This window comes from Halichoeres trimaculatus, unplaced genomic scaffold, assembly GCF_033239565.1.
Source record: "Halichoeres trimaculatus isolate MK-OKI-2021-1 unplaced genomic scaffold, fHalTri1.1 fHalTri1_scaffold_16, whole genome shotgun sequence".
NCBI classification, from domain to species: Eukaryota; Metazoa; Chordata; class Actinopteri; order Labriformes; family Labridae; genus Halichoeres; species Halichoeres trimaculatus.
Window position 1 is genome coordinate 20,833,435 of NW_027437194.1, and position 23,474 is coordinate 20,856,908.

Consider the following 23,474-nt stretch of genomic DNA (forward strand, 5'->3'; position numbering starts at 1 on the left):
TCACAAGTCAGGAACTGCTCGTGTCTGAATAATTGGCCTAGAGTTCATGTTGTACGACGCAGTCTGCTCTGATCAGGCTGTGAGACACAGATGGTTCAGCTGCAGTCCAAGCTTGTCGAGCCAACTGAACATTGCCGTAGCAATGATCAGACCCTCGCTCGAGGAATAGGCATTCCTTTCCTTCCCCTCACTGTCTCTTTTATGCCTCCCTTTCCTCTCCATCTATTTCAGGCTCTGTCCTTTGTCCAGATCTTTCGTTCTCCCTGATTTGGAGTCCGGTCAAAGAAATCTCTGACAAAGATCTTTTGTTAAGCAACTTGCTTTGCCACCTACACCAGGAACACGCAGGGTGTTAATGAGGTATGAGGAATGTCAGGGGTTACAAAGGTTAAGGAAAAAGGTGACAAATTCTAATACATTATTTAACAATCTCAGGGGGAAGGTCCTGTGAGCTGCTCCTGCTGGCCTGCTGCACTGTACCAGCAGTCTCATCTTAATTGTGTTATCTCCTGTGGGGGAAGCTTTTGCTTTTCCTGGTGCTGGTGGATGTTTGTCCTCTACAGACCTCATCCTCGGGTGATGTATAAGATTAGGTGGGCAGTTGAGACTCCAAGTCAAGATTATAATAGTTTTGGATTTGTCATTATGGTTTAGTATTAGTTAACTTTGACTTTTTTTTCCCTTTACAGTTTAGTTTTAATTAGTTTAGAGCGGGCATTCTAGTTTTTTTTAGTTTTGATGTAACAAGGCTTAGTTTTAGTTTAGTTTCAGTTTAGTTTTAGTTTTTCATACCTTATTAACCAGGTGCAGGATTCAAAAAGGTCAGAGTAAATATGTGGTAATACTGTTTAATCTTAAGTCCAACATAGTGCTCACTGCTCAGTCAATGCTGATACTGAAGTGTTGGCTGCTGCCTTAAACACAAAAAATAATATAAACTTAATATAAAAAATATAAACATAATTATATAAAAATAATATTAACATTAATTACATAAAAATAACATAAAATAAATTATATGAAACAATATAGTTTGAGCTTAAATAATTAGAAACTTGGACTCTGTAACTATAAAGGCAGACTCAAATACAATTAAAGTCAGACTCACATGAAATTAAACTGTTACAGATGCTCTGATTCATTGCTCCACTAAGTTTTGTCGCCACACAGCGCACAGCCAGTCAGTGCAGTAAACAAGCACGTCTCAGTACATCGCTATGATGGTGCTGTATGGCACTGACAACTGCCGAAAACTGTTGTAAAATTGGTTGGAAAAATTTGTCAGATTAATTTAAATCCTAAAGGCTATTAATATTGTCAGAAATTATAATGAAAAACATTTTGTCCATAATTTCACTTAATTTCAGTTAGTTTTGGGAACACAAGATACCGTTTTAGTTTACTTATCGTTTTTGTTTTCTTTTCTAGTTTTTATTAGTTTGAGTTAAATGCAATGTGTTTTGAATTTTAGTTTTCATTTTTAGTTTCGTTTTAGTTAACTATTGTAACCTTGCTCCAAGTGAGGATGTGGCTGGATGCTAACGAGTTCTGGTTGAGAGCAGTGCAGCACATGAACAAGGCTAACCACATGTGATAAGTAGCATACCACCACATGAAATTCTGTGGCATTCTGCAGATTTTCCTCACCACCCTCATCCCTTGTAACACTCTCTGTCTTCCCTCTCACACTCACTTCATTTTTATAAAACAGAGAGCACAGCAGAGACTGCTAACCTTTTCCCAGGAAGTATTTAAAGAACCATCTGGTGTGGTACTCTGGGTTCTCCAGGTGGACATCAGTTCTCCTCCAGGTTCCTGGAGTGTAGTCTGACGTCTGTTGCGTCACCCACACAGAAACAGGCACATGTTGTCATCATGATAGTCACAGCTTGAATCACAGCAGCCTTCTGAGGGAAAACTGTCACACTATGCAGCTTTATTAATTGCAATGCAGTGCTAGAAAATGTACAGCCAACGCTGAGGTGCAGAGTGATAACACGTCCTGTGGAATAATAAGTCTCTTAAAAAAGTTGTTTTGTCATTTATAGCATTCTGAAATATACCAAGCTGAATAAAATGTTCACTGAACTCAGTTTAATGTCAGTAAAAAAAGGTTTCAGTCATGGAGGTTAGCATGTAACTTTTAATAAGCCAAACTTTTCATTTGATGTCATATTAAGGTGAAGCAGGATGTAGCCGGACACCTTATTACAAGTTATATAAGAGAGTGATTAAATTGACTTCCCTGACTGTGACGGCTCTGTTTTAGAAATTTTACAAAGTAGATCTTTCACTTTAATATTCCTCCTCTAAAGATCTTGACTTACAGGATGGCTCCTGAGCAAGGGGCAACATCTGATTTAAAAAACTGAAGCAAGAAGTGCGAAAAAGCTTCTGTTTGTTGGCAGTCCATTTGAGGCTGGCTGCAGAAATACCAAAAACAACATACACACTGAACCAAAATAATACATTTTCATAACATTAAAAAACATATTTACAGCCTGGTTCAAAAATATTTGAATCATTAAATGTCTGAATTTCACTACTGGCACACACCGAGGTGAAATTTTGAAGATATTAAGATCATGTGTTTATCCAACCAGAGTCACAGCTGGCGTGACTGAGGTCTGGTGCCCTATAGCTGTTGGTAAAGAGACTCAAAGCCCACCTCTTGAGTCAGTAGTTCCAATATGGACCCTATTGATGATTGGCTTTATTACTTCATATCAGGAATAGATGGGTGACGTCACATCCAGATATTATACAGTTCATGGTCCTGAGCTTTAGCTTGTGAACTATTTCATTAAGCAGCTATAGTAAATGATTATAGTACCATAAAAAGTCAATAAAATGATAATTCATTATCAAATCTCACCACTTGGAGGTGTGTGTTTTTAATTTTTTACTCCAGAAGTAATCAAAGTAATAATATGCTCTTGTTAACCACTTCCTGCTAGCAAGCCTTACCCAGATGCTAGCGCTGTACGAATGTGAAATGCCTGACAGCTACTCAGTAAAACTATTTGCTCAACCTGTGGAAGTCAATTCTAAAATTTGAGCAAGACAGTGAACTGGTAATCTGTCATCTTTTATCTATTGCTTTTTTGAAACGAATGTAAATATTCTAAACATGAGTAGGCAAATTTTGGCTAGCATCTAGCACTTTAAAAAAGATTGGGCATTAATCGCATTATTTCATCTTCTCACCTTCAGTCCTTGCATAAATATTTTTACTATAAAACACACTTCCTTGCCAGAGTTAGCTTAGCATTTTTTGGAAAACCTTTCAGCATATGTTTTTACTTTATGTTAGAGTTAATGCTTAGTGAAAAGATTTTTAAAAGTTGAAAAACCGACTTACATGCAATTTGGGGTCTACCAGTTCCTTCCTGAATTTAAAGACTACATTTCTAGCATTTACTAAACAAACCACCAATTCTTTTCTTCTGTGTGTGCATTCATCATTGACTGTATGAAACATGGACGTAGTCTCCCTGATGTCACCTGTCTGTTTCTGAAACAGAAAATAAAGCATATCAGCTATAGCAGCCATATAGGTAGTGGCAGGGGCTTTGCGTACAGCTATAGGGCGTCTGTCGGTCAGGTGACCTGAGCTGTGCTTCTCATTGGGCGAGCGCAGGATCTTAATATCCTCTGTACTGCCGGGTTAGAAAAAAAATCACCCCCTGTACAGTGTGTGCTAAACTTAGTGATTCCGACAGCAGAGGTTTTTTCAACCAGGCTGTAAATATGTTAATTTCTGCTTTTAGCTTGGTGTGTATGTGACTTCCAGTACTTCTGGAGCCAGCCTCAAGCGGACACCCGAGGTACAGCAGATTTTAGCACTTCTGCACTATCTCATATTATTACACTAGGGGGTTGCTGCTTGGTATTAATAAGTCAATATAAGTCAACAAAAAAAAAAAAGTCAACATAGTCATGCTAGCTGTTCCTAACTTTATGCTAACTTGGGCTTATCTAATCCTGGCTGTAGCGTCATAACTTGTAGGGTATACTGACGTTAAAGTAATGTGAATCTTCTCAGCAACACAAGGATTTCTGGTTGGTTATCTGTTACAGAGGTTTTAAGTTGCATCATAATGGTAACTGAATAAGAGGGATGTATTTGTGCACAAAAGTGTATTCTTTACCTCATCTGTAGAGCCATTCTCCACCCTGAAGCGACCTGCTCTCTGAATGGCCCCATCTGCGTCACTGGAAATTAGCTGGAGGAGGGGGCAGAGAGAAAGAGAGATGTTCAGAATTAGGCACCTGACAAACCATGACTTGTGGCAGATAGTAATACGCAGGTCATAAATACATTAGAGATGGGAAAAGAGGAACCGTGGCAGACACATCAGCTCCATGTGACAACAGCAGCGTGAGTCCAGCCTCCGACGACTCACCACAGCAGAACTCCTGATGAGTTGGCAGACTCGGCTCCACACTTCTTTAATCGCCAATAATAACTCAAGTCTTCACAGTAATTTCTCCATCCAAACTCACAGATGAAAAGCCTGTTTTTATGCTTGATTTTCTTTTCATTCATGCATCCGCCATCCTCCACTTATCGCCTCCAATTATCTGTCTATTGCTGACTCACCTCTCTCTACTACTGCTTTGGAGAGGAGACGTTATAAGAGTGAAATGGGACAGTCAATGATGGTGGGAGAGTGAGCAAAACAAGAGAGGGCAGAGGAGGACAGGATGCGTCCTGTGCAAGCAAAAACAACTTCAAGAGAGGGTGCAACTTTTGAATAAACTGCTTGCTCACTGGCTTTCTGCAGAGCCCTGTTTGTCACCCAATCACTCTGTGTATTTTTTAAGTGTTCCCTATGTAAGCAGTGGTTAAAAACTCCAAAACAGGAAATTTAGCGAAAATCTGTCAACTAAAAAAATACAAACCTTCAATCCTTCCACTAGTTAACATATACAATAACTATGATATGAAAAAAGGCATGGACATATGTTGTTAATCAAATATAAGTGATGTTAAATTGTTGATTTGAGTTGACCTGTGATAAAATCCAGACTTTTGTTTTTGCACTTTTGTTTAGATGCTGTGATCATCTCTTAATGTGTAGATGGTCTCTTGAAAAAAGTGATAATTTTACCAAAAATAAAAAGGCAGTTTTCACAACTGTGGCTTTTATCTGAACTTGGTGTGACTTATTTAGAAATGTTTCCAAATTATTCTTCTCTTTTTTTTTTAATTCAAAAACAGTTTGTGTATGCACACTGTTGTTAGATAGGATATGTTTGCTGCTATTAGCTGACCCTCTGGTTAACCAATCTTTTTTTCACTCATCTACAAAACTCTCTTTGACCCAACCGTCTTCACGTCCTTTTCTTTTTGACCCCAACATTGTTACAGAAGGTGATCTTTAGTCGCCAGGCAACAGAACTTTTAGTGTCTCCCTCTCCATCTCTCTCCCCTCTGCCTTCTTGCCCTGTGCTCTTACAGAGCAACAGTCCAGCTCTATTTTGCTACCCTTGCCGATAGAGGTCTCTGCTCCTCCGACATGTGTGTTAAAAAGAGTTTTGGCACAGTTCTGGGTCCCTGCACAGGACACACTGTGATCTGTCCAGATGGCCTGGAAGAGGGTGAGAGGAGATCCTGGGAGAGAGAGACTGAACATGGACAGACACCACCAACGCTGTTCAGAGACTATAGTTTAATCCACAGGCCATCTTCAAATAGGCAAAAGGAGTCTTCTGGATCAACCTCAAGTGTTACTCTCTTTTTTTCACAGACACATAACACCAACAAAAGTATAAAACATGAAAGTGTGATTTATTTAAAATAAACCGGTAAAAATCAAATATATCCTAAGAACAGTATTTTACTATTCAATGAAAACAGGGTTTGGAAAATATTCATAAAATACTTGAGTTTGGATTCAGGTTTTTTTTAAGAATATTTGTCCTAATAACCCACAGCTGTTTCAATTAGGGATGCACTGATACGAAAATTTTAGCCAATACCAATATCCGATATTAATATTGTTGTTATGGCCGATAACTCATATTTACCGACATCGATACAGGGGAAAAAAAACAATCTAAGTTGATGCATCGAGGTTGTTCAGTGGTGCAATCGTGAGAAAAAACGACCATGGAGAGGATCAAAGGATGGAGCACCGGGATGAACATGATCAAAAAGTATGTTTTGTCTGTTTTTTGGATCAAAAATAGGAAGAAAGACATAAAACAAGAGAGTCCACTCTTCTTAGATAGTTTTGGCGTTTCCATTGTTATAGAGAACATTATTATTTGGGTCTTGAAAGATTGTTCAAGATGCTCTGAAAATGCCAATGAGTAAATATCAGCCGATATCGATATGTTAAAAAAATGACCAACATTGGCCGATACCGATATTGATATCGATATATTGTGCAGCCCTAGTGTCAATACAGCTATTTACTGCTCCTGACTGAATATTTTCCATGTAAAGCATCTAACATCAAACATGTTTAATATTAACTCTTCATGCCTTGGCCTCTTTTTGGGTCTCTGCTAGAAAAATGACACACCCAAATTGAAAAGAGTATCTACAAGGTTAATCTGGTGTCATAATAAAGGGAAAACTTGTGAAATTTGTTCAGAACAGTGTTGTGGAATCACACGGTGTGGCTGACCTTAAGGACATTTTTAACATTTTCTTGTGAGTTGTAGAGAATGTGCAGAAAGGAAACCTTTGCCCACCACCAAGACATGTAATTCTAATCTCACTGAGCCTCTCTAAACAACTATCGTCTGCTGAAGCATCTGCCAGAGAGCCCAGGCACAACTTGTTAGCTCGACAGTCCAAGCAAGCAAGGCTTGGTTTTAAACCACCATCAGCCCCAGGCTCTGTAGACCAGGGCAGGCTGAACACACTGATACCAAGGTGTGTTGTTGAAGTTGTGCTTTTTATACCAACTCTTGAGTCTCCTGCTCTCAGAGAGGTTTCTCACAAAATAGAGATCAGCTGAGAGGCAGGGTGTTAAGTAGGGATGGGTATCGAATTAGGGACTTTTAAAGGTACCAACCAAATTCTGCCCGTAGTACTGGGTACCAATTCATGTTAACGGCCACCCAATGGCCACAACATACAAGAGCAGCTTCTTTACACACATAAGAATTCAGGAGAACTTAGACAAATGATTAGTGCAGAGAGAGCTACCCTTGTTCGTGAAATCAAAGCAGCAGAAGATCATGTATTCAGGGTTATGAACTATAGGCGTGTATCTCCAATGAATTTCATACCTAGATATGATTAAACTAGAGCAGGATCCAAATCCAAATATATACCCACAATACTAAATAATCAAACAGTGTTCAAAGACTGCTAGCGCCCATGCACTGTAATCTAAAACCCTTTCATGAATGGCTGGTAGCACCTGTACAGCACAAAGCAGGGTTCGGTGTTCATAATTTTTTCGGAGAGTGGGTGTTGTGCCCTCCTCTAGCGGCTCATTAAATTGTGTCAGAGGGTACAAAGGGGAGGGAGAGTGCTGGGAGAGCACTCATCATGAGAACAGAGAGAGGTGGTTGAAGTCCATTCAAAGCATTTCTGTGGGCAAGTGAGGAGAGGCGGGAACTTCATGTTCTGAATAAGTCATTAATAAAAACTGTCACACTGACTTTGTTGTTCAAGCTCAATTAAATCTGATAGACAGTAATCTTACTTGGAGATTAAAAAGCTCCTACATGAGATCCTGCTAATGTACCACAGCTGATGCTCAAACTGAAAGTGAACAGACACTTTTTTTTTAGCTCTTACCAAACATTTGACAACACTTTAATTGAATTTTTCTCTTATCTGATCAAGCAAACTAGTTGTGGATCATTCAACTCTTCACAAGTATTTCTGATTTTAATCATATCGAAAAAAAAAAAAAAACACACATTAACGCAATTGTTTTAAACTGTTAGGTTCTAAAATAACATTTTTTAAAACAAAGGCACTTTTGCTGGAAAAAGGTATCTATATTAACCCATTAATGTGTCAGAGCATTTTTGCGAGTGCACTTTGAATTACAATTATTGGTAAACTGTCTGATAAACAGAAAAATCTCAATGGTTTGTGGAAGCTGAGATGTTGCTCTTTTAGCCACTATGGTAATATAAATAACACAGAGTGCAGAGCAGATAGATGACAGGAGTGCATAGAGAAAACAGAGAGGAGTATGTCTAAAAATGCCCCCAAAAAACAGATCCTCCGCGTTACAGAACCTCCACTGAGAAGCATCTGAGGGAGCAACTTCATGAGAGAAAAGATAATGTCATGTGGGTTGAATTTCAGGATGAATAAACCTCTCTATCTGGTTTTAATTGTGAGTGTAGATTAACGCTTGTAATGTGTGTTGACTTTTTTAGAACAGTGTATCATCGTTTTAGAATAGAGCAACATGCTGCACTTGTACTGTGTATGTAGGTAAGTGTGCCCTTAGTGAACCATGTAGTATGGTGTATCCATTTGTTGTGCTGGGTAAAACAAGTCTACCAAGTCTTCTTTGTACTGTGTGAGCATGATCCGAGCCTTGCATTGTGTGCTTTCTTTTGTAGACCAATGTGCCATGCCTTGTTTGTGCTGTAAAGAGTGTGAGACCAACTGGATATCTTTCTCCTCTACTTTCACTCTCAGTTTTTGTCCCATGATGAGGAGCAGTGAGTGGCTTGAGTGCAAGGAGAGGGGGAGGCTGTATGGATGCTGTTAGAGACCTTCTTTTAAAAAATAAGAGATAAAGACTCCTAAATGTTGATGTACACTTGCGTTTTGATTCTATTACAATTTTGGGGTGCCGATTTGATTTAAATTTCAAACGTCAGACCATGTGAAAAAGTGAAATGATGATGATGTCTACAGACTATGTCAGGAGCCATGATTTCCCATAAAATGCACTTACGTGAGTCAGAGATAAACATTTCAACCTCTGCTGGAGAAAAGTGGTAACTTTTTTCCAATCCAGTTGGTAAACAAAGACTGAAATGAAGAATTTGAGTTAAAAGAAATGATTTTTTGATAAAGAATCCTGATTTTGATATTGTCAACAAAAGTCCCAATATATCATATTTTGATTTTGATTCTCCCACCCCTAGTGTACATATGTTTTAAATGTTATAACTTTTTAAGTTTATCCTGTATCCTTGATTGTAGTTTTTTTTTTCCTTCAGTAAACCTTGAAAATCCAATGTCATACTAAGGGATGGGAACCTTTCACATTTGAAATGATTCAGTACCGATGTCTGGTACCTGGCAATTGGTACCGGTGCTCAACGGTACCAATTTTGGGCACTTTTTGTGTTTATGTGGTAAAAATATCAATTTGTTTAATAATAAAAAAAATACAATTTCTCAACTTTACATGTTTGTTCTTCAATATATAACCTTGCAGTGCTGTGTTCATGTCCAGAATGGAAAATCGCTGACTCTTCCACTCCCTCACAGTCACAAGGATGCATTTTGGTTCCTAAATATGGTACCTTTTGGTTTTACATGAATGGGTATGCAGTACTTTTGACAGAATTTGGTCAGTACCTTTAAAAGTACCTAATTTGGTACCCATCCCTAGTCATACTTTTGTGTTTTTCTTCAGTTTAAACTGATTTACTCTTGTAAAGCATGCAACAAATTGTACATAACTTTGAGTCCTGCCTGTTTCCCCCATGTCACTCCCCACTGTCACCCCATTCCTACTCTATCTGTCTTCTCCTGAGTCATTAAAGGCATAACCCACCCCTAATAAACTTAAACTAAAAAAGTACTTCACATCCTTCGAATCCCTCACACACAAATACTTGGCATCACCTCAAACCCATTGTTGTCTCCCAGAGATTTAGTGATATGCCGTTAACGGGTTGTCTTTTTAAACGAGCACAGGGAGATTTTTAGTCTTTCAACAGATCTCATCTCTTTAGTTCCTCAGTTAACTTTTTATGCTCTCAGTGGCTGTTTTAACAGATATTTTATAATCTCAATGAGGCCTTTCTTGTAAAGTAATCTTTATCCTAAAAGATCCATTAAAAAATTGACTCACATCATTCTTTAGTATAACATCCAAACATTCCAGGACGTGATGATCTGTGATTACATTTATTGGTTTTCTTCACTGTTTTTGGAGCTATGTTTCAGTAATACTACTGGTGTTATAACTACAGCAAGTATGCGAACAGTCAGAGCAGACTGTCTGATGTAAACATAGAAATCTCTGTGATATCAAAATGATAGGGTGCAAATATTCAGTAAAATACGACGACTTCATTCTGCCTTAATGTGCGAACGAGAAAAGCCTTCAGCACATTTTACCCACATCCTATACCGTATATAATGAGAAAATACATTCCAGTTGTGTCAGAGCGCCGTGTTTACTGCAGGTGTGAAGCCCTGATAAACAGCAGAGAGGTGTTGGCGCAGTAATTGGCTGTATCGTGGCTGAAGAATATACTGCTCTGTCGCCTTCCATATGCATATTAATAGAGCTGGAAACAAATATATTTCCTGCATTTTTCCTGTTGTGGTGGCTTGTGCCTGTAGTTTTTGCATGTGTAAATAAACCAGTCCTGCTCTTCTATGTGCGCAGAAAATGCAAAGTAAACGCTGCAGCAATAGGCCTCTATCTTCCTCCATTTTTCCTGCAACATTAACTGCTCAATCGCGGGATAATAGAGGATGAACCAATGCTGTGTTAAGGCACAGGGATGCACCATCTCTCTTATGTATGTGGGGGAAAAATAGTGAGACATTCTGTATTAAATGTGCATTTAGATAAGTGTTTGTGCTGCTGTGCGAAAAGGTCTTCTGTTGTTTTTTTCAATAGAAAGACTTTAAAATAAACAGGGAAAGGGGCGATTAAGCACTCAGGGGAGTCTGTGTATATATGTGTGTTTATGTGCACCACATGCATGTGTCATGAAGCCTCTAAATCATGCAACAGTAGAGTGCCAAAGGGAGGAAAAATGCTGCCCTGAAACGATTCTCAGTGGGTCAAGGGAGGCAGACAGGAGGAAACAAGGGAGAGCTGGGGGGGCGCGTTATGCTTCTACGCTTTAACAAACAACCCATAAAACACCTCACCACTTCCAGGGAGCAAGAGGAGGATAAGGAGAGAGGAGGAAGAGGAAAAAAAGGGCATCAAATGTATAGCGATAGGAGGCAGATGGACAGGATGAAGGATGAGACCACTGGGGATGAGAGGCAAAGAGCGTTGTGTAATGACTACAAAAAGCCGAATGATAAAAGAATAATAGCCGTCTCCGCGATGCATAACCCCATGGGAAAAAGCGAAGGCTTCCGGCTTTATAGATGCAGCTAGGATGCACAAACCCACACAGAAACATGCACACTCGCCCTCTTAAACCCACACTTAAACAGCTCCCATTTCAGGGCATGACTTGAACATTTCACAAACACAATCAAGCTCACGTCGTACTCAGAGAGCCTCTGATTTCCCCAAGGCGCCCAGGACAAAGGAGCGCTGCAGTGTAGACAGAGATGTATGCATGTGTGAGTGGATGTGTGCATGCATGAGTGTTGGGATATTTAAATCAATACTTTTGTGACTGCTGATAGATAATTGATCTCATCAGTGGGCCTGTTCATGCACACTCACAATCCTCCAGGAAGGCAGAGAACACAGAGGCGTAGGCGGCACAGGAGGTGGCAGAAGGAAGCGAAGTACTGAGTGACTGGGGGGGGAGGGCTGTGAGGCAGGTGTTCAGTCAGGGGGATGAATTTAGTGACTAATTAGAAAGGAAAGAAAAGGAAAAAAATAAATGAGGCAAAAAAAGAAGATGGAGAAAGGATCATGAACTAGACAAAACACGGATGTGGTCTCTGAAATGTCCCTCACTGGTTTTATAAGCGAGGTTTTAAAGCTAAGCAATAGTAGTTAGTGCATTAAAAATGCTGACTCAACCTAATTTTGTCTCAGCTTGGAAACAACAGAAAGGGGCGGAGCCTAGCTCTCAACTTAACCTCACCCCAATCATGCAATTTAATGTGTGACTTCTACTCTTTTGTTACCTTAATAGATAGATTAAAAAAGTAACCTCTGATACCCCTATGTGTTTGAATGGAGGAATATAATGTGAGGCTTTAATCATGTTTATTTGGTAGTAAAAATGGAGGTCGCGAGTAGACATCAAAGTTTAAACTTTCAAAAAACTTTTTCAAAAACTAGTGAGTGATGGTTTTCCAATGTGAAAACAAAAATATGTAAGACAAGATCTTTCACAGTTTTTCAACCTTTTTTCAGTATTTCAAAACCTGATATCTGAGATTCACATATGATATTGTAAAGTTAACATATAATTTTACCAATTTCAAACCACCCAAATGACTATTCCCCCCAAATCTTTATTGAAGTTGCACAATGAACTGTGCATCTGCTCCAAGACACCCATATTACCCAGCCTCCTGTCCCCTGGAAGTCGTAACCCTGTTTTGTGGCCATCCCATTTCCCATAGATTAAATTCTGTGTAGTGACTCTACTGGATAACTAAAAAAAATCAGTTCAAACCTCTTAATTTTTGTGTGGAAGGCATCTTGCACTCAAAGGAGTTTAAACATCAGACACCCCAGCTGATTTAAAAATGCTTCTCTAGCCAAATAACATACATTCATCATGCTTAGAGATGGGTACAGAATTAAATACTTTTAGAGGTACCAGCCCAATTCTGTCTGCAGTACCAAGTACCGATTCACTTAAAATTAAACGATACCATGTTGAGGTACCTAAGCGCATCCTTGTAGCTGTAAGGAAGTGGAGTTGGCGATTTTCCATTCTGGACTTGAACACAGCGCTGGAAGGTTATGTATTGAGAAATAAATGTATTAAATCAAAGAACTTTGAGATTTTATAATTAAACAAATTTATATTTATTACCACATAAACACACAAAAGTATCAAAAATTGGTAGTGTTGAGTACCAGTATACTGATTTCCAGGTACCAAGCATCAGCACCATATAGACTCGAATGTGAAAGGTACCAATCCCTAATCATGCTCTGCTGTAAATATACAGATTTCCTTTTCCCCTCTCATTCTTTACTCATTTACTTGTATGTAGCTCTAACAAAGATCTTTACTGGTCTTATAAAGAGGTCTTGTTAACAGATAAAGGCAAAATATATAAATATTTAAAATAAAAAAAACGTTGAAGTTGGGGTTTACTCATAACCTTTGGCTCAAGAGCTAGCATGACACAGCAACTTTCATGATCTGTCATGTTTTCAACAAATGATAAAATTCCTACATGTTTAGCAAACTTAAGTGGTCATTGATTATTAGTACTCATACATTAAGCTTTACAGGAAACAGTAACTAGTGAGCCCGTAGCTTCTTTCATTGTCAAGTTCACGTTTAAAAAATGTCTGCAAACAAAAGACATTGTCATAATATAATACAACACATTTCAAAGGGCTAGGATTAAATAAGTTAGTACTTCTTCCTACTTCTTTTTGCTCATGTATCAGAGAAACTATATCAGTGATTGTCTCGTTCTGGTTTAATTTTTTTCTGGTTACCATTTATTTATATTACTCACTGTTTAACTTGTCATTAAGTAATTCATTCATTCATTCATGATGGTGATGAGTTTGTCACCAGTAATTTTCAGGGAAACATAGGATAGATAAATATCCAAAAACCTATCTTGGAGGTTCTAATTTTAAAAATAAAAATAAACTAGGAAGCATTAAATGGGTAAAATAAGGTCTCTGCACCAATACTACAGTGATAGCCCTGGTAATTAGCTAGCTAGCTTGAAAACAGTCACAGCTGTCAGTTCAATTGTCAACTCGGTAGAAATGGGAGCCTGTTTTAGCTTTTCTTTAATATGAAATTGATTAACCAGTGCCTAAAAATTAATGAAATTCTGGGTAATAAATGTGGCAATTTGTGGTTTACTGGCATATCGACACTAGCTAACAAGGACAAGGACAAGCAAGGGGATTCAGCTAGCATGAGGTCAACTCATTAATTTGCCAAATGTTCTCAATCTTTACTGGAAAAGCAGCACACGTTAACACGGTCAGTGCTTCAGTTAGCATCAGGAAGGAGGAGGAGTTTGGGACATAAAATTCAGTAATGGTGTGATTACATGTTTCATTGACATTACAGAGAACCTGGAGGAGGATACGATAATGTGTGACATAGAGGTCACCCACTGACTCAGACAGTTGAGAGTAAAAATACTACATCTGCATTCAGTTAGGGAAGTGAAACTTAGCAACTGAAATCACTGAATGGCTCAACGGATGCAAAAATCTGCCCTCCAGTACATTCAGCATGTCTTTCCAAGAATCACTGTTCATATAAGATTCCTCATCTTGTTGAATTTATTAGAAAAAAACATTGATGGCTGTTTGATTTTGTTTCATTTTTTTTCCTGTGTTGTATTTTAGGAAATCTCATGAAACAACCAAACCAGCAATGAACTCTGTGGATAAATAAATCCTGACTTCATAGTCATAGTCTAGTGTAAATTTTTCTTTCTCGTAATTGTATTATCTAACGTCATTTTGCCATATCATACCATAACCCACTCACTGACAGACTAGAGAAGTGGGCTGGTGTTACTGATATTTCCTTAAATTCAGGTCTTATTTGTCAAACAGATGTTTCTCTGTGTCAGCAGCTAACTGTGTCATCAGCAGCACCTTTACCTCATGGGGTCCCCCAGGGTGTAGTTCTGGGTCCTACATATTTTCCTATTTTCCATGCACATACTGCCTTTCTGCACTAAAATCTGTGAACACAATGTCATTTTCCAACTTTATGCTGATGACACGCCACTCTATCTCCCCACCAGAGCTGGTGGCAAGACAAACACTGTAATCCTTCATACGTGTCTTGCAGAAACAAAAACAATGGACGGCAGACAACATTCTTCAACGTAACAATGCAAAATCAGAAATCTGTTTTTAGTGGTCCCGCGGCAAAAACAAACTTGATCATGTAAACTCTTAGAAACAGATATTGCTGTTAGCATCACTATTGATATCATTATATTAGGCTTTGACAACAGAGTCCAAAGAGCAAAACTGTCTTTGAAACACTTCAAAATTCATTAAATCTATGTAAGCAGAGTTCAAACATTTGATCCAATGACTTCTGACTTTACATCAAACAGCAACCAGACAAAAAGATCAATGCACTGACACATCAGCTCCTACAGTGCCAATACTGATGTTTAATGCATGTTTGTCCCTGCAGACTAAAGGAAACGTCCATGTAAAGGAGAAAATTTGTGGCAAAGATGCAAATCAAAGACAACAAAAGTAAAGCGTCTCTCTGCCACAGAGCTATTGACTGCAGCTGATTAGCATTAACGCAAGCACAAATCCAGCCATGATTACAGCTGCACCACATCGATATGCTCCCGTCTATACCTAAGCAGCACCGGCAATGACTAATCTAATCACTTTGACTGAAAGCATCAGACCACCCACCATCCCAGAGTAACACTCGCAGGATGCAGCAGCTGAAGGGCCCTTCAGAGTGGGCAGATGCTGCAGTGAATCCTAAGCACAGCAGCAGAGTGCCATGCATCAGCTCCTTTAATAGACCTTCAGCTATGGATAAGAGACAATGTGAGGAGGAGGAGGGACAGATGGAGAGACAGGCGTGAGAGGTACGAGGAGACAGGTGGATCTGTGGATGTTTGGGTAAGTACTCACTGTTGGGCAGGATTAAAATTACTTTTAGATCATTATTTTTGGACGATGTAGTGGGATGAACCAAAAAGGATTTATTTTCAAGTGCGCTGAATCATTTTTAGAAATTTACTCTGTGGCTTTTGAAATCCTTGGTGCAAGTTCACATATACATGAACCCGCACCGTTGTGCAAAACAGATTAAAAGTGACAAAAATAGACATTTAAATCAGAACTAGAAGAGTAAAAAAACTCTTGTGAAGCTACAATAACCTTTGGTATCCCCAAACCTGAATTAAACTTTCAACTGCAGCTTCTGCAGCTTCAATAAAGTCATCACCAGACGAGCAGGCGTCTAAGAATGAAAACCAATAAAGGATGAAGACTTCAGCACCATCCTCTCAGGAAACAATGTCATGATTAGCTTCACACATATTAAAAAGGGGCAAGGCATCTGCATGAAGGCTTTGATACAGCCTTAGTAAGCAAATTTCCTCTGGGTTTGTCACGTAGGCAGGTGATTGTTGCAAATGTTATTGTTTTTGAATGCTCAGGCCCTTAAAAAAGAAGTCAAATGGATATTGTAATAATGATAATCCTGATGTAATGAGGTCCATGCACCGCTTGATGCTAAGACACTAACTGATAGAGAAACTAAAGAAACAAAAAATGCACTAACATTTCCCATAGAGGCAATCTAGCATCGTTTGTAATACCACTTATGGCCAAAGTGGCCGCTGTTAAGCAAAGACTTGCTTTGGATTAGGAAAAAATGCCAATAGACACTTTGGCACGCACAGTGAGATGCGCACGCTGAGAGTGGGAATAAATTCAATGTGACAGTGCAGTCAGAAGCCTCTGAGGCAGTGACAGTAACACTGGTAGGCAGGTGGGAGTGGAGCCGTCTGCTCACCAGGCACTCTGCAAGACTGACAGCTAACCCTTTACACACATTCACACACACACACACACACACACACACACACATACATACACCACTTCTGATAGAAGTCTTAGTACGTATTCAGGGACGAGAACTGCTGCACATCAAAAACAAGAAGAACTGCACATGCCTATGCACAATCAAAAGAAACGTGTGTTTAATATTACCAACATTTGTTTGTGTGCAACACCAGCACAGCTCCAGTGACAAATCAGCACACACGTAATGCCTGTCAGTCACGGCCTTTCAAATAAAGACTCTTCAATTCTCAGAGAATCACAGCCACATTCTCCTCTTGGTTTTGATCCAGGTCTTGGAAAGCAGACTGTGAATGATTCAATGAATCAGGTGATGAGACATGTGACACAAGGGCCCTTTGATAACTCTTTAAAACACTAACTCAGACTGCTGATTAAATAAGAATAAAGAAGTTTTGGGACATGGCTATGAGGATTAAATTAATTTAAGTGTACATTGTTGGATGAACCCCAATAATAGTTTTGTTCAAATGTCCATACCTTGTATACATCTTCTGAATGGATTTCTACAGAAGTCTTAACAAGAAACTTTACTCTTTTGTGGATGGATCGGAATGACTTTGGGGATCTCCTCAACTTTTCTTAGCGTCTTTTCCAGTTTTGTTGAAATATCTGAAAAATTACTGAAAATAAAAAATACACAAACAGTAAAAAATGATTAAAGTGAATATTTAAATTTTTGTCATCTTTTAAGGCTTTCTGCCCCTCTGGTATCCTAATAGTAGCTTAAAGATTTATATCTCAATACCATCCTTACCTTCTCACACTGGTGTTTTACAAACCCCCTTTTTTTCAGCCTCTGTCTGAAACACTTTATTTTAGCTGCTGTCTCTTTAAGGCTTCCTACTCCACAACCCCCCTTCCCTCTGATTGGCCAGCCCTTCAAAAGCCTGTTTAGGGCAGAGCTATGGGAAAACCTTGGTGTTTGATGTCCCTCTAACTTTTCATGAACTAGTTTGGAAATCCCTATGTAATGACCTCAACATTACAGCAAGTCCAAGAAAGATCTCGTGCTATCTTTTGGAAAATACTGTTTTGCATCGGGACTCCCCAATACTGATCCAGGTATCATCAAAGCTGGATCGGTATTGGTGGGAAGGGGCCGATCTATGGTGCCAATCCAGGCAACCAGCTTTTTACCTTTTCTTTTTTACTGGCGCTCTTGGATACTTGATTTGAAATTTTACCTCTGATGCACTTTCTTTGTTTTTTACTGAATTACCAGTCTACAGGGTAAAAAATATTACAATTGAACATTCATTTCTGCACATTCTAAAGCATGGTTTTTACCAAACTGCTGGTAAACATTGTACTGGTATTGGATCGGTATTGGTATTGGTTGATACCCGAAGCCCAGGTATTGGTATCAGAACCAGAAAAGTTGTATCGATTGCATTCCTAGTTTTGCGCAAGTTATTGACAGATTCAGGGATTTCTTCAGCATATAAATATGTAGCAATTCAATTCATGGAAAATATAAGTCATCAATATTGCTATTTTATATCCATGTTCAAAATATGGGACAGCATAATACCACCTCTCTAACCTACAGTTGATCACACAAACCATTTCACTTACCTAGCATTAATTGGCAGTAATTTTGAATGGTACCATTAAGCTCACAGACCTGCTGTGTTTTGTTGAAAGGATCGAGGTGTTCTGTCTGCTACCTTCATCGCAACTCAGAAATATGACGCTAGTGCTCTAATGGAGGGAAAAATGTACAGAAGGAAACAATAAAGCAAAAGAAAGGGAAATTGAAATTCCAGGTGCCACAGTATTATAATGTCAAAAACACAGCTTGTGTGTGCGTGTGTGTGTGGACTTAGGTGAATCATATTACTATAAAAGAGTCTGTGGAGGTACCTCATCTTATTGGCAGCTGCTCTCACTGTTGTTCAGTGATGCCAAAAGTAAAATTATACAGACAGGATGAGTCACGGCTGTGCTTATACTGGTCTGTCTTATTAGGGGGACCCTGCTTTGAATCAGTGTCTCTCACTTGTGCTAAAGTTTAAAACACATTTTTCAAGCACTGAAACACACGCACCGAATTTACATTTTTGGATACAGAGACATCACAGAAAAGGATTTGAAGTTATAATCATGAGGAATCTGTGGTCACTGTGACTTTGCTTCATTTAACAAAAGACTTAAAAAACAAGACTTTCTAAAACCAACCTAAACCAAGTGGGAGAAAGAAGACCAGTTTCTGTCTCTCATTTGTTCTACACTATCATAAATAGGATAAAACTTTGCAGTGAACAAAATAAATCAAGCATCAGGCCATTACCAGAACTGTGGGTAAACAAGAAGAAGAGAAAGGATCACACGCTCCTAATTGTCATGACTTCTCTGACTTTTGTGGAAATGTCAGATGCTAATACCCTGCTGATTCACACCAGACAGACATACACACCATGAGCACACAGGCTCACCACTGTCAACACAAGAAGCTGTTTGTTGACCAAAATGCGTCAGGACCTGAATTTCTTCAAACTCTCCCCTGACCTTTGCTCAGTTTTCCTCTGGGGACCCACAACCTTAAACAGTTTGAGCTCCACAAGTGGGCAGAAACTCTACCCTTTGTATGCTCACACAACTGATTATGTATCTCTGGTTCTAATTTCACAGAAGAGAGATTCTGACTCAAATCAATATTTTATCCTGTGTTGCATTTCTGTAAGATCAACCAGCAGTTAGTCCTAACATTAAAAACCCTCACTTCTCTAATTCTGTTTCATGTTGGATTTTTGTCTTGGATTTTCCCAAAAACTGAGATGCTTTTTGATTAGCAGCTTTTCAGCACTACTTGTTGACCAAATTGGCACCAAATCAGCACTCGAGAGGCCCTGCTAATGCCAATTAACATTAATTTCGAGTCAGTGCTACATGAAACGACCTTTTTTAAGGAACAAATTCTGTTTTTGAAACTGGAGACTTGAAATAACCCAGTGCCCACTGGTTTATGTTAGTTAAACTAACTATGACCAGTAACTTTACTGATCTTACAATTTTGGCTCCTCAAAAATTTGGCCCAGAAATGTTACTTTTTTTTTTCCTGAATAAAAATGTGTTAAAAGTTAAAGCTCTTGACAGGTGAGAAAAACTGCTTACTTTTCATACCTAGTCGAAAATTTAAGGTGTTTTAAGTGTAACCTCAGGGGTAAAGGTAAAAAGTTCGATTCTGGGTGAAGTTTGTAAAAGAATGAAGCTAAATTGCACCTAAATGATTAGTTTGTCTTTACAAACATTACACCTGGCTTTTTGTAGCTATAACAAAACTCAGTAAGTCAAAAGATTACTTGTTCATTCAAAATCATACTGTTTCCCACTGACATAGGTCATTTTATCGTGGCTCCTAAATGTTGTACTTTTCTTACCTATTGAGAAGAATGTAAATGTGGTACCATACAATACATTACTGTATTACTCAGTATGGTACAATAAGTAACCATACCAAAAAAATATGATGACATAATCATACCACAACATGAGAATGTGAGATACAGTATGATACAATATGATATGATATGATAAGGCACAATGTATCAAGGTATGATAGGACAAGGTACAACAAGGTGCAGCATTATATGACATGGTTCAATACTGTACCATACAGTGTGATAGGATACGATATGATACGGTATGATGCAGACCATTCACTAAGACACAATATGATAATGTAATGTATGATATGATACAGTACCATACCATACCATACCATACCATACCATACCATACCATACCATACCATACCATACCATACCATACCATACCATACCATACCATACCATACCATACCATACCATACCATACCATACCATACCATAGGGTTATACTGTACAATATGATCTAATACAATACTTGAGCTTTATGATATGAGTCATACATTCTATGGTGTCCTATGACACGATATGTGTTGTATCATCTCATACTGTACCAGCCTAATATCATCACATCTCATCTCATCTTATTTTACAAAATTTAATAACATATCATCTTTAAAATATATTCACAGTGCCTAAAAAACTCATTAGACCACCTTGCAGTGTAAGGTGTTTTCCACCACTGCCCCAAATTAACCATATATACATAGTTGACTACTAAAACTTTCTTTGTTTCCATAATGGTTGATCGACCAGGAAGTCCCTGCTCTTTAATCAACATTACATATATTTAATGCTAAAATGTTATTATAGTTGCTATCCATCAATTCTTAAATTAACTGTTTTATGAAAAAGCTGAAAAAAGTAGAGCACATTATTATTATTTTTTCATTGACAAATTACAGTTGTTAACTCATGTTCCTGGTTACAAAGATGTGAATCAGTGATTGTTTGTTATTTCAGATTAATTTCTGACTTCTCAGAGAATTCCAGTTTTCTGGATCAAATTTGGGAATAACAACATGTTCACAATGATATAGAAAAAGGAAATCTCTCAAAAACAAGAATCTCAGTTAAAGCATTTCATGATGCTAGGTGGTTTTCTCATCTTTATTGCAGGTGGTCTGATAAATTTGTTGAGAATGGTATAGTTTACTTTACTATATACAGTATGTAATTGGTCTAAAATTCTGAAAAGTAACCCACCATTTCAGATTATGAGACATGGTGAGAGTTTCAGTAATCCCTTATTCCTTTGTGACAGGCCAACTTTGATTATTGAGACGATCAGTGATCTCACTCTGGCTCACGCATGCCCCAGTGTTTGCAAACAGCTCTCTTTTATTTTTTTCTCACACACACATCCCCACACACACCCCGACACAGCAGCATTATGAGCACCGTCAGTCTGCTAAAGCTGATAGGCAGCATGTGGTTTCTCCTCAACACTAATCTGCCACACACGTGGTGGTGCAGCACTCGTGGACAAACCCACAATATGTCTCTGCTAGGAAGCACAATGGCAGTGCCAAACTCCAGGACTTCCTGCTCCTCTCCGCTATCGGGGTGTACAGACACAGAGACACACTCCCCGAAAGCAACAATGACTCGGCAGCTTTGTAATCAACCACAAAGACACACACTGTGCAGTGGCTTTACACCGGGAGTGTCAAACAAAACAAATTAACTTTGAAGGGTGCGCAGGGAGGAGAGACCTGCCTCACTTTTACCGGAGCACCCATCGTGAGCCGTGCTGGCAGAGCACACTGCTGGACCACACCCAGTACGTCATGACTCATCACTCCCTCTATAACCCACCCAGGCCAGGAAGAAAAAGAGAGGGCAACAAGAGCAAGGAGGGAGAGAAAGAGAATAAATCTCAGCGAGGTGTACAGAGGAGACACACAAAGAGAGCATCAAACAGATGAGCGCATCATGGGTGGGACTTACCAGTTCTACAGAGCCATAGTGTTTCCTGCTGAAGTCTCCACGCCTGCAGCCCAAGTCCTCCGAGGCAGAGCTGCAACACAAACGCATTGTCAAACACATGGCCTCCATCACACAATACAACCGTACATGCACTGCAACATCCCTAACACAAATGGCACTGCAGCATCTCTTTTACTGCTTTCCTTATCAGGTATCCATCATCTCTCCCATGTTCTTGTGGCTTTACATTCGTTGGTTTCTCTTTCTTCTCTCTGTCTGTCTGTTTGTCAAAGTGGAGGGGTCTGCCAGTGGCACCGTGACTGGCCAGGAGTGGCGGCCAACCCAGCTCTGATTAAGACACAGGTCCTGATTGAATTACACCCAAGTGATAGATAGAGCCTGGCGAGGAGAGCTGACTGCTGGCCCAATATGCCAATACACACACAGACAGACAAGTCAAAAGCTAGTTTTAATTCATAAAGCAAAATGCAGAAATACAAGCATGAAAAAGTAGAGCTGTAAACTGTTTCCTGTAACTGCTCTCTAAAATGAAGAATAGAAAGATTCCTGAGTTTATTCCTCAGAATATCAAACATATGGCCCTATGCAGAGGGGACTGGGAAGTCTATGTGCTTGGAATAAAATATTTGTCGCCACTATGAGACTCAGCGTGGAGAAAAATACAACAGCTTGCAAGGACAACTGAGAAGAAAGAGAAATGGTCAAAACATGCATGCTGAGAAGACACAAACTTTTGACAACTTTAGCCTGGCGAGGAAAACTATGGCAGACAGGATCTCAAAACAATCATCACGCATATGCATTTTACATTTACAAGGCAGGGGATAGCATGACTTTGTTCATTATATGTTTAAAACAGCTCCCACTTCAATTTGTAATGTGTGGGGAGCCAATTTATTTTCAGAATAACTACACAGATGTGGAAAATATAAATGATTTGTCGATCTTGAAAAGTTGATTTATTTGTTTTCTTTTTTTTCAAAGTTGTTATTGGGGCTTATTCATGCCTGAAACAGGAGAGGACAGTGGATAGAGTAGGAAACAGGGCAAGAGTGAGGAATGACATGCAGAAAGAGGCCACAGGCTGGACCTAAACCAAGGTAAACCTGTTGAGGGTGAACCTCATGGGGCGTGACCCAGACTGCTGCACCCTGTTGATTCAATCTTCGAGTGAAACACCTTATTTTTGAGTTCCAAATACCTGTGATCCATTGTTATGTGATTTTATACAATCACTGGGATCAGTTAAAAAGCACATCTGTGGTTGATAAGGCTGTGAGGCTAAGTACTGTTGAAATTGCACTTATCTGGAGAAAATTCAGGTTGTACATGAAATGTTTTGTAGAAGTATAGTTCATCAAATATCACTATTTTTTAAAAATATATACTTGTTTTTTTACTACAATGAAGAGAAAACTTATACTTGTTGTTTTTTAAAGGTAATTATCATTTTATTTCACTGCTCTGGCCCACTTGAGATTAAATTAGGCTGTAAGTGGCTCTCAAACTGAAA

General features: G+C 38.9%; 1 protein-coding gene across 5 annotated transcripts in view; it reads right to left on the reverse strand.

Moving 5' to 3' along the window:
* garnl3 (GTPase activating Rap/RanGAP domain like 3) overlaps positions 1–23,474 on the reverse strand; it is an 89,204-nt gene that overhangs the window by 38,418 nt on the left and 27,312 nt on the right. For all 5 annotated transcript variants that reach the window (XM_074690168.1, XM_074690165.1, XM_074690167.1 and 2 more), the window contains exons 2-4: positions 21,962–22,031; positions 4,152–4,226; positions 1,735–1,834 (exon numbers count right to left, since the gene is read on the reverse strand). In XM_074690168.1, coding sequence (XP_074546269.1) covers positions 1,735–1,834; positions 4,152–4,226; positions 21,962–22,031 — 245 coding nt within the window. The remainder of the gene's footprint in view (positions 1–1,734; positions 1,835–4,151; positions 4,227–21,961; positions 22,032–23,474) is intronic.